We start from the raw sequence: 14,494 nt of genomic DNA, 5'->3' as shown, positions 1-14,494 counted from the left end.
TATATATATATATATATATAATAATAATAATAATAATTTTTAAATATATATTATATTATTATATATAATATTATAATATAATAAATATATATAATAATATAATATTATATATATATATAATATAGTGCATGTACTGTACATACACTGTACACTCACTGTGCACTGTGTACAGTGCGCGCACTGCACATGCATTGTGCACACCGCACACTCCATACGTACTCACGTATTCTGTGTGCACTCCGCACGCACCTACGCACTCTGCACGCACCCACGCACTCCGCGCGCACTCTGCACGTACCCACGTACTCAAACCTTCCTTCCAATGCCTACGTATACAGGGTTGGGAGGATATTTTTGAAGTTACAAAAAAATTTACTTATAAAAGTAAAATTACTGTATGTTTGCCTAAAAAGGTAAAAGCGAAAAAATTTTTGTCTATTTTAATTAATATTCCGCATTTCGGTCATTATATTGATTTAATATTAAAAAAATTGGTTAATTATGTTAAAAAATTTGGGAACAAGTGAAACAAAGAAGAAAGAAGCGGCAAAAGCAGTCATCCTGTTCCGGTTGAAGCTTTAGTGATCGCTCACAGTAGTACCATGGTATGGCAGCACCCAAACACCATCACAACCTTCTTTATTTCTTCAAATTTAACCAACCTCTGGTGTAATCGTGGCAGGATTACTTGAAAACGGTGGTTCCTTCGCAACTCGTCGCTGAACGAGGCGCCAATTTAGTTGTAATCAATCCTGGTTGTGATTCTAACCGCGCTTTAATTTATTAAATTTTACTTCATTAATCACTTTTCAGTTGTTAATTTTGGTTTAACTTCGTGGCCAGGTTCCGCCAATATACGGATCGGCCTTGCTCAACAGGACTCTCCCTTTAACATTCCTCACTGCATTGCACGCCGCACTAGCCAAAGCCCTAAACGAAATGTCAAAGATCAGGTTCACTAGTTTGGTTAATATTTTCAATTAATCTTATAGGTGTGTTAGTGTTTTCTTTGGGAATATTTTTTAATCTTGTGTTGTTTGTTCGCTTGCTTTTTAGATGCTTAATTCTCAGGTTACCACGCCACAGTATGTGGAGAGGGAGAAGGCCTACGATGTTGTGAGTGGGTCTGCATTTTGTTTGGTTCGGTTTGTTATTGTGCTTTTAGGATATTGTTTCTTTTTTTTAATTTTTTGGTTAATTGCTTGTTGTGCTTGAATTTTAGATTGCGTCATTGTTGAAGATACCGTTTATTGATGAGGAGGTTGCTAATAATTCATATCCGCGGAAGGTATGCTGAATGATTTATCATTTATGCAATTTAAGTTTGGCAGGATTTCGTTCTTCTTACTTGCTTTGATATGATGTTATATTTGTTTATCGAATGTTCAACATTTTTTCAATGCAAAAAGATTTCCCTAGATGCAGAAACATGTTTAAGAATGTTGGGGATAATATCTTATGTGGTTGCTATACTTGATGTACAAATTCAGGGTAATGCAAGACTTCTGTGCCTTTTATTATTAGGGTTGACAATGGTTCTTATCATTGTGTAAATCATGATTACAAAAGCTCATAGGATTTTCAGTCGTTTCGTACTTGCCTTTTGCTGATGATAGGGGACTGCACCCATAATGCAAGTTTGAAGTTCCTGACTGGTTACATACTTTAGATCATTAGATCTGCATTGTGCTTAAATATTGTAAGTCAAAACAATGATTTAGAAATGGGGAAAAACTCAGAAGTCTAAAGAAAACGTGTTTTGTAGTAGTGCAAGTTATCATCTTACTAGTGAAGTTTGGACATTAGCTTAGACTTAGTTATGTATGGTACTTGTGGTAATCATTGGAAACTATTGCAACAGAATTTTAGATAATTTTGTTACTATATCCTTATAAGCTTTAAAGGCACTGAAATTAAGTTATAGAATAATTGTTGTTGCCACTCAAGGTGCCAGACATAAAATTGCAAATTGGCAATTTAAGACAAAAAAAATTCAACAAATCATGAAACATTTATAGAGCTTGTTAATCATGGCTTAATTATGACTTGATGGTCATTGTGCAGATGGGTCGTGTTGATGGATATAATCCGCAAAATAGTCGGAAGGATTCACCCTTCAGTTGGACAAATGTATATGAAGAGGAATCTACGGCATCCATGGAACAAGGTTAAAAAAAAGTGATTTTTGATTTTTTTATTCTACAGTGAAGGTAGAATCATACGATAAATGGAACTGAATTATTTAATAAATTTATGCAAACAATTTTGAATCAACTGAGGCATCTTTTGATTTATAGTACAGTTCTAAAGTTTTTTGCTCTTCCCTCGGGTATTCTTTCATATAGTTCCTGTCTACTACAGTTTTGCCACCCTCTTTTTAGCATTATAATAGATGCTATAAAAATGCCAATAATTGTCTTTGCCAAATGAGTTGTATTCTTTATCCATTACTGCTCTTGCTTTGTTTTGCTTGGAACTGGGTTAAAACCTGTTACTGATTGCAGTGTGCAGTCTAAAGCCATTGAGCAGAGAGACAGTGCTGAGTAATTATTTAATTCTGCTCCACCTTCTGGTTCTGAGCTCATGAGTTGCAGATATTGATTTATTTTTGTGTTTTACGGGTGCCGAGGGAGGAATGTTGGATTAGGTCATGGTTATAGAATCTCAAGAAAAAGACTCCTTAATAGTTAGCCACTCCTTCTCACAGTTGTTGTGATGTTAGATTAACTGATTATTATTACAACTTTTATTGTCCTGTACTTGTTGAAGTTGAGCTTTATATGAAGCTTGCGACTATTTATCCTTATGTGTGTGTCTGAGGGCTACAGAGTAGGTCATATTAGGCATAGATTCAAGTCGAGCTGAGTCTGAACAAGAGCCAACTTGAGCTCAGCCCAAATCCAGAATGACCGACTTGAGATTGAGCTTGGTTAGCTTGAGTTGGCTGTTCAGTAACACCTGAGAAGAAGAAGAGTTGTTGAAGAAAAATCACACGCGAGATCTAGTGCGACAATGTTGGCAAGGCATCGATCTTGAGCTGAACTCAATGAGCTGAAACTTCAGCTTGAGTTTGAGCCGAATAGCAATCCGAGCCTAAGTTGGCTCGGATTGTGTCCACCCTTAGGTCATATATTAATCCTCTGTATGTATGTATTTATTTTTCATTTCTACTCATAATTAAGCCCCATGATTTTAGTTAATCAGTGTCCATTATGATATTATATGGTAGTGCAGTCAGATTATAGTATTTCACTTGATATTTTTGTACTGGAAGCTATATCACTTTGCTCTAACTCTTACATTTCTTTGTATATTGATTATGCAGAAAGTTTATCATTAATGAATAAAGACATGACTAATGAGTCAATGGATGAGCATGAATGTACTAATAATAAAGAGTTCAATTTGAATAAGCATAAGCTCAGAGAGTTCATTTGTGGTGAGGAAGCTCTCAAAATATCTCCCACAGAGCCATATTGCTTGCACCGTCCTGTTCGTAGAGGTCACTTAAATGTCTCACAACATTATCCGCTGCAGCAGGTACTTTCTTTATGTTTTGTTCTGTCATGCCTGAGAATATGATCGTCAACTATTGTTAATGTATATCCTTTTTGAGAAAAGAGTACATTGTTTCCTTATAAGATTTACTCTAAACTGTTAACCTTCCATCAGCTATTCTTAACACAACAATTTTTTGTCTGTGTCTTACTAAAGATTGCTGAACCCCATTCAGATATAAATTTATCATATGCTGATGCTGTTATGCTATAGCGGTTGGTAAATATTGAACTATTTACCTCTTATTATACATTTGCCTTTTTGTAGGTACTTGAAGACATGATTGCTATTTGGGACTGGATTTTGATAGATAAATTGCATATACCACACTCAGAAAGAAATTTGTATTCTGCTATTCTGGTCATGCCTGAAACATTTGATAATCGAGGTATTTTTATGTGGATGTTTTTCTTCAAATGGAAACGGAGTGATTTTTCTTCTTCATTTAAATTTTTGGTATGTTTATATGTAAATTGTAAAGGGAGATTCCACTTTAACTCATTTCCGTACATGCTACCTCAGTTATATATAAGTTTGCATGGGTGTTTGTGTGTTAAACTGTATAAAGGTTAGGCTTCTTTTATATGAATCATGTAAATGGAGAAAGCCAACAGGTTGGCTTCTGTTTTAGACAAAATAATTGAATGGATTTAGCATTACTTCAAAATTATGTAATGGCATATTTATCTGTTGTTTTAATTTTCACAATTTGATTATTTGCAAATGCTCTTAACCTGTGAATTATCTGTTTCTTCATATGTTAATCGCAGAAATAAAAGAAATGCTATCTATTGTGTTGCGAGATTTGTGTTTTAGCACAGCAGTGGTACACCAGGTGAGAAGTATATAATATTTTCCATGCTGACTTATAAATTAATTTTTTAATCCCTGTTTTAATGTATTGAATAATACTTCATCGTAGTTTGTTATTAGCTTTATCAAAGCTGAACTTGCTAGAGTATGTTGAAGATATTTCTTCTGGCTTTATGATTTTTTTTTGTTCGTGTATTTTTGACTGGACTACTTCATTGATTTATCTTCAAATCAAAGTGCTTTACATTGCAAGCATATTCTATGGTCCAATCAGCCATTTAGCATCAGAATGGGTCAACAACAAGGGTTTAGTGCAATTTTGGGCACCCTTTGAGCGGCTTATTTGTCTTATGTAATATATTTCTTATCAGAGAATGAAACTATTGTTATCACATTGTTTATTTCTGTAGTGTCTGGTAATTTTCTTCTTCAAACGTGAGAACAACTTCTAATGCTTGCTATAGGGAGTATGATCCGAAACATTTCCATTTGTTTTTTCTCTGTGCCATTATGATTTATAAGAATGCTGCCACTGCAAGCATAACGTCTTTTTCCCCAATGTGTTTACAGTATTTATCTTTTATCTAATTTTTTACTTTTCATCAACATTTACTTGTAGATATGTGTTGACTGTAATTATTTCTATGGTCCCTGTTTCGGTCCTCAAACATATGGCTATCTTATTATGTACTACTTTTACCAGGAAGGTCTTGCTGCAGTGTTTGGAAATGGATTGTCGACAGCATGTGTTGTAACTATGGGTGCTCAGGTGACATCAGTTATTTGTGTTGAGGTAACTACAGATTCCAATTGCCTGCCTTTTTCTAGAACACGGAGAACTTTCTGTCTTATTTTAAAGGATCCGACAAAAACAAGACTTAGACCTTGCCTATTGGCTTCTGGGACTAAAATTTGAATAAATGTTTGTTTTACTATTAAGAAATATAAATGGAGGAATAAAAATGTTGGGACAAAATATATGAACCAAGAATAAGATATTTTTCTTTGTGAAGCTACAGTCACTATCTTGAACACATTGCCATTATTAATGACATTCTCTGCCAGTGACATCATTATCTTCACAAGGTGTCATTGCACATACTTCTCCTTTGATAAATTCAACTTTTTCGGCCTTGGACTGCTGCTTCCATCAGCCATCATTGTTGCCACCACCTGTGCCAACAACTTGCAGCTGTTTTTGCTATCACCATTTTTAGGCAACTGTCATGCCATTACCTTCTTTAGTGGTACCATCAGCACCTCCACGACTTATTTTTCATTGCATACATCATCACTCCAGTGACTCCTGTTTTGATAAATCACTTTCTGCTGCCTCAGTTTTACAGCTTCCGCCACATAAGCGTTTGATCCTGCACTTGCTTTCATTACCAAGTGTACTTTTGGTTTACCTTTGTACTTCTGCATGCAGCCCAAAGATAAAAAGACTTGTGGTTTCATGCAATCTTTATTATTATTAATTTTTATCTTTGGATTCCTCTGAGTAGCAGCATGGTTGGATTGTGTTGAATTAAGGAGTGCTAGGGCTTCACTCTTATCTTAATCTACTACATGTTTCTTTTGGTGTTCAGGATGGAGTGGCTCTACCTAATACAGAAAAGACTTTACCTTTTGGTGGTGAGGTGTGGATTCTGGTTTACCTTCAACTTATTACTGAAATTTTTGCTTGAGCTACAATTTTAGGGGGAAATCATCTAAACTCATGGGAGGTCTCTTACTACTTCTATAATTATTTTATATGTAGTTATGAGTTGGACATTTACTTCCATCTTGTATAGATTGTGCACTGAAGCTTGTTAGTTGCTCTTACACCACTTATAAGTTGCACCACACGTTCAGGTTGAGAATATGTGCCATGTAGGAACTAATGGAATTAAGTTCTAGTATCATACTATTTTTATTCACAGATGTTAAAGTGGCAAGTTTTGTGGGGAATAAGTTTTTACCCTTGCATTGGGGTATTTATTTCTTTTCTCTGGATCTTAATCTTATATCAAGTTATGGTAGTGAATCTTTATGATTTCTCTAATTATTCATGTCTAATTCATGAACTGTTTTGCTGTATGACATCAACTGTGATCATATTTGTTTCTCCTATGTTATCACCTATTGCTTTAACCTGTTCTATAATTTTATACCACCATTTCAAGCTCCTGCTTATCTTGACATTCATTCTGCAGTGCATTCTTCATTTACAGATTGTTTCATGCATCTCCATTGGTTTGGATTTATTGCATAAGGTGCTCATTACTCATTCTTAGGAAGCCATGTTATATTGGCAGAACTGTATGCTCAGCACTCCTGAGACAATATTGGTGTGACGGTGTCTTCAGATGAAAATGGTGTGCTTGAAAACTGTAAGAGGGAAAACACCAAAGGGCTAGACAATAAGAAAAATTAACATGTAGACCTCCAACAAAGAGATGGAAAATTTTGGTGGTGATACATTTATAGGTCAATCCAACACAAGGCTGATGGCAACAAGGTTCTGGTCTGGAATATTTACTTTGTTTGGTAAAAAAATTTTATGAGGGATGTTAGAAGGATTTCTTTAGCAGTCATTTTGTTTATAAGTTTCCTTATTGTTTAATACTTGATTTCCTTTAGCATTTTTATGTTCTGCATTCCTGAAGGATTATTGTTTTTTCCCATGTTAGCCTCCCACCTTTTTTTTTTGTAACGTTTTCTTATATCTTTTTGACGTTTTATTACTGTGTGGCCAAACTTGAACTAGCTGTTGAATCTTGATCCCTTGGACTGAAGTTAGCACTGCTTCATTATTTAACTTTAGCTGAATATGTTGGCTAATGTAATATTTTTCACACTGAAGTGAATCTCATTTTATTGTGTTGGTGATTTCATAGTTATTAATTGATTCCATTTCTTACTTAAGTGTTCTGCATACAATTTCAGGATATATCAAGATGTCTTCTCTGGACTCAGAGGCACCATCACACCTGGCCGCAAATTCGTACTGACATTTTGACAAAGCCTATGGATCTTTTAATGCTTAATAAACTGAAGGAGTCCTATTGTGAGATTAAAGTGAGTTTTCTTTTCTTTTCCAATTTGAGATTAAATAAAGTTTGGATTTCTCTATCTTTTCTCTTGTTTGGAAGCATGTGTTTTTTTATCCATAGTAAGCAATTATAGTTATTGTTTTCCTGATTTTCTATTTCCTGCATATAGGAGGGGGAAGTTGATGCTGTTGCTGTGGTTCATTCATATGAGGATGGCATGCCTGCTGGATCTCATAAGACAAGGCTAACTGCTTTAAATGTATTTTTATCAAGAAGGAAATTTTATACAACATTTTTTTCATTTTTAAACTTATATTTGTCCAACCCAAACTCATATAAGAATTTTTTTTTTAAATAATAGGTTCCTCCTATGGGTTTGTTCTACCCAAAGCTTTTGGTTCCTGATGCGTACCCTCCACCACCTCGTTCATGGTTAGAACTATCCGTTAAAATTCGCTTCTTTGCACCAGGAAGTATTTGTGGCAAATTGCTAATTTTGATATTGTCTAATGGTTTACTTCCAGGTTTAATGACTATGAGGATATGCTAGAAGATACATGGCAGACAGAATTTCCCAGAAGATCTGACATGTCAGATGGCTTATTTGGTGGCATTAATGTCGGTCTATCAATGTGGGAGACCTACCCAGTTTTAGCAACTAAGCCAAAGAGGGAGGAGAAGATTGGCCTTGCTGATGCTGTAACAAGTAGCATTCTTTCAACCGGTAGGATTGTGTATATCTTCCACGGTGTATCATTGACTATTGTATGTGCTCCATCTAACTGTTGGCTGTTATATTTACAGGTCGTATAGACCTCCAAAGAAAATTGTTTTGTAGCATACAATTGGTGAGTTTTCGTTGCTAGTGTAGATCTTTTTAAAGGTTCCATATTAAACATTTTATTATTTCAAAGAATGACTTGTTTTCATGCTTTAGATTGGTGGTGTAGCTTTGACGCGTGGTCTCATTCCTGCTGTGGAGGAGAGGTTTGTTACATCCTTGATTTTCATGTTAAAGAATGTGGTGGCTGTTAGTTGGGTATGATGGAGATTGGAACATTCTAAATTTAAGATCATCTTATTGACATTTTAACCAAATCAGATTAACCCATGTAGGCTTCAGATTGGCTCAGGCCGTGACAGATTTCTTTTCAATTATATTTCATGAACAATCATGTAAAAGTCAGCCTGTACTAATTTATCACTAAAATATGGAGAATTGTGCACACGCCATAACAGATGAAATGAATATGTTCAAATTTAGTATTCTTGAATAAATGAATGTCACCAGTAAATTAAATTATATAATGTAGATATATTTTGTTCTTATTGATACTTATCAGCAGTGCTTGGATTTCTTGGTTTACCCAATACATGATCAGAAGGCAACTACTGCTAGATTGTTTTCATATATTTAGACTAAAATCAATCTATTACTCCAAAACCTGATCTATCATGAAGTGGTAGTAGGAGCGGGTTTGTTTTTCTTGGTAGTAGAAACAATTTTATACCACTAGGTCTGTGTTGCATATTGTGTATTGCTAAGCATAAAAGATATAGCAGTAGTAGTTGTTGTAGAGCTTTCAGCCGACAGTATCTTAGTAATGCATGTGGACTGCAAACTCGAAGAATTGTTACACTGATTGGTTTAATCTACCAGCTGGCCTAGCTAATTAGTTGTTGAAATATTACATTGTGTCCCTAAGATGATGGATCATATTTTCTAGTGCCAGTACTGTAAATATTCATTCTAGATCTTTTGGCATCTTCCACCATGGTCTTTGCCCTTTTCTTTTTTTGGTATGTGGCAATAAGTAATAACTTGGTAAATTTTAGGTTTAGCTATTCTCTATTTGATTGAATATAATATTTGTGTTGGCTCTATTGCGGCTTATCAGGAGTATTAAAATTTTCAATGCATCTGAATCCATTGGCATGATTGTCATAGAATGATGCAAATGTAGTCAATTATTGAGATTCTAGTCCCAAATTTATAATGTCCAAAGCATGTTGCAAGAAGAGACTCATTTTAATTCTTTGTAAAACACAGTGGATAAAAACAGAATTTTGTGTGGGGCCAACAATCTACAAATTTTTTGATGAATCTCATTTATCATTTCTTCTTGCAGAGTTTTACATGCAATTCCCTCAAACGAAGCCATTGATATGGTCGAGGTTAGTTTACATATCTTATTTTCGTTTCCCTACTAAAATTGATGTCATGTTTTTCTTTGGTTTTGGTAAGCTATCTAGACGAGATCTGCTTGAGCATTTGCTTCTTATATCTCCTTAGAAAACTCACTTTGGACCGCAAATTTGTTTTGTACTGTTCTTTTTGGGATGCAAGTTTCATATCATTTGTGCATACCACATTCTAATTTGCTAAGATACATTAATGTTATTCATTATATGCATACTAAATGAGCAGAAATGTTAACTTTTTATCTATTTTGCACATTCGTTTTCTTGCTAAGCCATTTTGTTTCTAAGGGAAGAATTAGAATATACATTTAAGGTTCTGTTGGATTTTACAATCATTTTTTATGTTTTTTTATTTTTATTTATTTTAATTTTAGATAGACTATTCAGATAATAGGGTATCTGGGGCATCATCTATGTTTTAGTCTTCAATATTACTCTTAGAATATTTGTGTTTTCTCTCTTGCTTCTATTAACGGGGATACAAATGAAACATGAAATTCTCAATGAGGTCTATAGTATATGAAGAATACATACCATTTGAGGAAATTTTTTTCGAGCATAGAGATCTGTTTTGGAGCTAGCAAGCTATCAAATTGATTCACCTAGTACTTAAGTTTATGATAAGAACAAATCTCAACAAGTTTCTTGTTTTGCTTCTATTATGGCCGCTAAATCTTGACATTTTCTAAACTTTATGTATGTAAAATAGGTGTTGCAGTCAAGAACAAATCCTACTTATGTGTCTTGGAAAGGCGGAGCTGTAAGTTGGCAGTCATTACAATTATGTTATGTTGTTATTATATTCCATGTCCTGCAACTGATTTTTGTTATTGACGTCTATTAGAAAAATCTGAAGTATTCAACACCATAAAATATGATAGGTATAGCATCTTATATTTTTAATAAGAGGGATGAAAGGACCAAGTTTTTTGTAGTTTGAACAAGACAGTTGTGTTGCTCGTCCCACGAAACTGCAGTGGATGTCCAATATGGAAAACATATGATGCTTATTATTTAGGAAGTTATTGTGATTGGAAATTAGATGTTATACTTGCTTTCAAGTCGTAGGTTCTGATTTGCCTTTCTTTGGTTTATTCTTCTTTTTCTTTGAACTCATTTTAATCTGAGCAATTCTTTAATGAAGTTTAGTAGCATATGTGCATCTTACTTTTCTCAACTTTATAAAATGTCATTAATTGTTGGGTGAATCTACAGTCTATGGATTCCAACAATCAAATTCTAATGTGAAATATTGTTTCCCTGGTTTTCTCTACAAGTGATAATGTAGTTCATATTCTGTTCATGACAGATTCTTGGAGTTCTTGACTTCGGTAGGGATGCCTGGATTCATCGTGAGGATTGGATTCGTAATGGGATTCACGTTGGAAGTGGTAGAAAGTACAAAGACTCCTATTTTCTTCAAGCACAAGCAATGTGTTACATAAATTCCTGAAAGGTAATACAGCATGTATTTCTTAAATCATGTTACAACTTCAGCATGAAGCCTTTTACAAGGACGTCAATTTTTGTTTGAATCTTTTTTCCCATCACTACATGACAAAGAAAACATATTAAGTGAGAAATTGTAATGCATCTCAAAAAGAGATACCCCTAATATCACTGCTTTAGGGGGGAAGTGGCATTGATTAAATTATGTGTGGAGTGGAGGAAACAAATTGATTCAGGTGCCATGCCAGAAGAAATTTCTTCTTTACCACTTGAATCGATCTGGTCTTCCATACTGGAGCATCCAGATGTTTATTGCATTTCATAACTTATTAATCAATGTCAATGTCAGGGGTATCTCTTCTACCTCGATGGATTCTTCTGCAGAACTTTATTTTTATTTTACTACTAATATTCCTTTATATGCTCCTGCTTCATGTCTGCTTGACACTCTTAACCATCTCCTTCTTCCCTACCTCTCTTCTGCAGGCCTTCCTTTCATTAACAGTTTATTCTTGTTAAAACAGTGTTTCTAAACTTGTATCCCCAGTTTTTCTTCCTGCTTTTAAACATGCTCCTTTACATCAGTGTTTTATACTGATTTTGTAGTTAAACTTAATAATTCTGAGGGACTGAATTGACTGCTAATACCATGCTTCAGGAGTCGGCATGTTGATTTCTTATTTTAGATTTGTACAGCTGACAAACTGCAGGTTCCTCGTGTGCACTCAAGGATTTCTGGCAAATGTTGTTGACTTCTTGTAAAGTAGGAAATTCTGGAACATAGCTTGTCCAAATTCCATAATGCTGTCAATGAGATCTAAGAAGGTTTCACATCTTCCTTTTTAGGTATAAGCGTGTTTCGTGGTTGAGTACTGCAGTTGAATAAACAGTGACTCCATTTATTAACAATTACAATAGCATTTGCTTTTGAACCATCTCTGATGTGTATATATAGTCCAATTAAGTTTTTCTATTACGTTATTAATGTTGCGTTTATGCTATTATAACTGGTAAGCTTGGATGTGACTAAGGTGGATCATCATCCTTTCTAGTTAGCCCAGGAAATTTTGTATTTTTATTTTTTTTGTGAATATCCTAAATTAAAACCAGAAAAATTGGTGGATAACATCGATAATGCTGAAGTTCTTTCCACAGTTTGAAATTCGTACAGGCCGTATTGAAAAATAATAAAATAAAAGCAAATTACAAAAGGTTATGGATGTACACTGCACAAACGGAGACAGCATCCCACATCGGAGAGACGTTGAAAGAGAATAGAAACAGCTTTCTATAAAGTTTTCATTTTAATAACTCGCATCCTTAAAAGGGTCGGTTGGCTAAGTATGCCACACTCGCCCTAGTCTGGTGAGTGCCGTATGGCTATCAAGACATATGGCTGACATAATTTGTGGAAACTGAAAGGGTTGGCTCGCTTGGCCGACCCTTCATCACAATGGTAAAACTTACTACAGTACCTGTTATGCAGCATCTTATCCGGTGTGTTTAGTAATGTTAAAGAGACGGCTGGGACTGTGACAGACAGAAATTTTGCGTATGACAGACTAAAGAAAAGTTGCCATTACAGTGAAAATCCATTCCAATGTTGAACTTTCATAGCTTGAAATAGTTCTTTATTATGCAAACATCAACCAAGTACTTGATTTTGGGATGTCATAAATTATTTCATTCAAAACAGTACAATTTTTGAGATGATCATCACAACTTAGGGTTTGCAACAACCGTTTTCCAGCCAATCCCAGAACGCCACATATTTCCGGATACAAACTCTTCCTTATCTCCGCAGAGACCTACCTCACCACTCCATTTCCTGGATGCCAATCGCTTCCCCAGGAACATGCTAGCTTCAACTACGTGCTCTACGCTATCGTGCGCAGAATCCACAATCCCCATCTTCACCGCCTCCTCTCCCCTGATCTTCAAGGCCCTTAATAATATATCGCGCCGAACCGAAGCCGATCCAATCTTTGCCAGAAACAGAGCCGAAAAATAATTAGCCAAACTGAGCCCGATATCCACCTCGCTCATGTACAACACGCCTTTGTCGCGCCTCATTAGCACGTAGTCGTGGCTCAAAGCGAAAGTGAAGCCAGCGGCGACGGCATGGCCGTTAATGGCGGCGACGGTCGGCATAGGCAAAGAAATCATGGCTGTTCAAGACGTTCTCGGGCTCCGGTTCGAGAGCCGGCAGCTTGGGTGTAGGCGAGATCGAAACCACTGGAGAAGAATTTGCCACGAGAAGTGGTAACAAGAACTGAGCCAGGAGTGGCTTGGGCTTTGGCCTGGGAGAGAGCGGAGAGTATGGAGTCGATGACGGTTGGACTAAAACGATGCTCGTCCAGATCGGAGGAACCGGCTAAGGTTAAGATGAAAACGTCGCCGTTTTTTCTCCAAAGTACACATTGTTTTTGGTATTTCTCAATCTCTGACAAATTGTAAGTTAAGAAGCCCGCCGTGAATTTCAAAAAAGCGAAGAAGATTGCATCGATGGTAATTTTTTTTAATATTAATGTTTTATTTTTATATTAAATGACGAGTCAACTCGCCTTTGTATCAGTATTTTATTCATTTTCCCCTGCTTTGCTGAATCTTCATTCTATAATTTTTTGGATCTTGACATTATGTTCAAATAGTATTGCCTAAAAACACAAAAAAATATTGAACTATTTGTGGTTGAGTGCTCGTCGCCAGACCAGAGTTCCACTTATTCAGTGAGTCAGTTTAGACTCAATTAGATTCTGAAAAATTAACTTCGAGTAGGCACAAAAATGATGATCCAGATCAAGTTTCCTCCTTAACTGAAAAAAGAGCTCTTGGCCTTTTCAGTCTCATTTCTTCGTGGCAATAAAGGTAAGAAATTGAAGAGTTTATCCATGTGAGGATTCTTGATATGAAGATTCTCAGAGAATGAAAGTAAGTCATTGGAATTAACAAAGTAAAATAACAATTCTAATCTTACTTTTAACAGAAAAATTTACCCTCAATTGATCTATGAGTAGGGTTTTAGATTTTTCAACTTCTATAAATATCAAAATTTAGGTGAAAAATACACCTTTGGCCCTATTATTATATTATTTACTCTTTTTGGTCGATTGGGAGGGATAGACTGACTGTCAATAGATACATCTGGTGTTTTCCTAGTGATTCATCGCCATTTTGGTATCCTTAATTCGTTAAGCAGAGATTTAACCTATCACAAGGATTACTCTCTCCATTGATTTCGTCAACGACTATTCCAACACACTACAGTGAACTCTGTCGGAGCCTTCTTTCTCCACACTTCTAAAACGACAATCAACACCTGAAAATTATCTTGAATTCTTCTAATTGACGCATCTATCCTTGACTTAACCCAAACCAAACCCCGTTGTCATTTGCTCTGGACACTACAAAATTCAACAAAACGACAGTAAAGA

At 35.4% G+C, this 14,494-nt stretch overlaps 1 protein-coding gene, 1 non-coding gene and 1 pseudogene across 5 annotated transcripts; 2 read left to right on the top strand and 1 right to left on the bottom strand.

The window, feature by feature from the left end:
- Positions 1-467: 467 nt before the first annotated feature.
- On the top strand, positions 468-12,508 carry LOC123220020 (actin-related protein 9). Of its 4 annotated transcripts, none has more exons than XM_044642011.1 (21): positions 468-605; positions 683-755; positions 844-953; positions 1,057-1,116; positions 1,223-1,288; positions 2,065-2,167; positions 3,326-3,540; positions 3,826-3,946; positions 4,329-4,393; positions 5,075-5,164; positions 5,961-6,011; positions 7,303-7,434; positions 7,579-7,668; positions 7,771-7,841; positions 7,934-8,133; positions 8,214-8,257; positions 8,347-8,396; positions 9,539-9,584; positions 10,321-10,371; positions 10,921-11,067; positions 11,771-12,508. In XM_044642011.1, the coding sequence occupies exons 1-20, from the start codon at positions 603-605 to the stop codon at positions 11,062-11,064; spliced, it is 1,785 nt and encodes a 594-aa protein (XP_044497946.1). In that variant the 5' UTR covers positions 468-602; the 3' UTR covers positions 11,065-11,067; positions 11,771-12,508. The 4 variants fall into 4 exon arrangements, with proteins under 4 accessions (XP_044497946.1, XP_044497944.1, XP_044497945.1 ...); XM_044642009.1 differs by having other exon boundaries at positions 11,757-12,508; XM_044642010.1 differs by having other exon boundaries at positions 11,719-12,508.
- LOC123222243 lies at positions 12,382-12,508 on the top strand. The gene has a single exon (XR_006503566.1). It is a non-coding gene; the product is annotated as a U11 spliceosomal RNA (small nuclear RNA).
- Positions 12,509-12,639: 131 nt separating this feature from the next.
- Positions 12,640-13,603, bottom strand: LOC123221546 (annotated as a pseudogene).
- Positions 13,604-14,494: the final 891 nt, after the last annotated feature.

This window comes from Mangifera indica, chromosome 7 (assembly GCF_011075055.1).
Source record: "Mangifera indica cultivar Alphonso chromosome 7, CATAS_Mindica_2.1, whole genome shotgun sequence".
In the NCBI taxonomy this organism is placed as follows: domain Eukaryota; kingdom Viridiplantae; phylum Streptophyta; class Magnoliopsida; order Sapindales; family Anacardiaceae; genus Mangifera; species Mangifera indica.
This window is presented reverse-complemented; position numbering and strand designations above follow the sequence as displayed.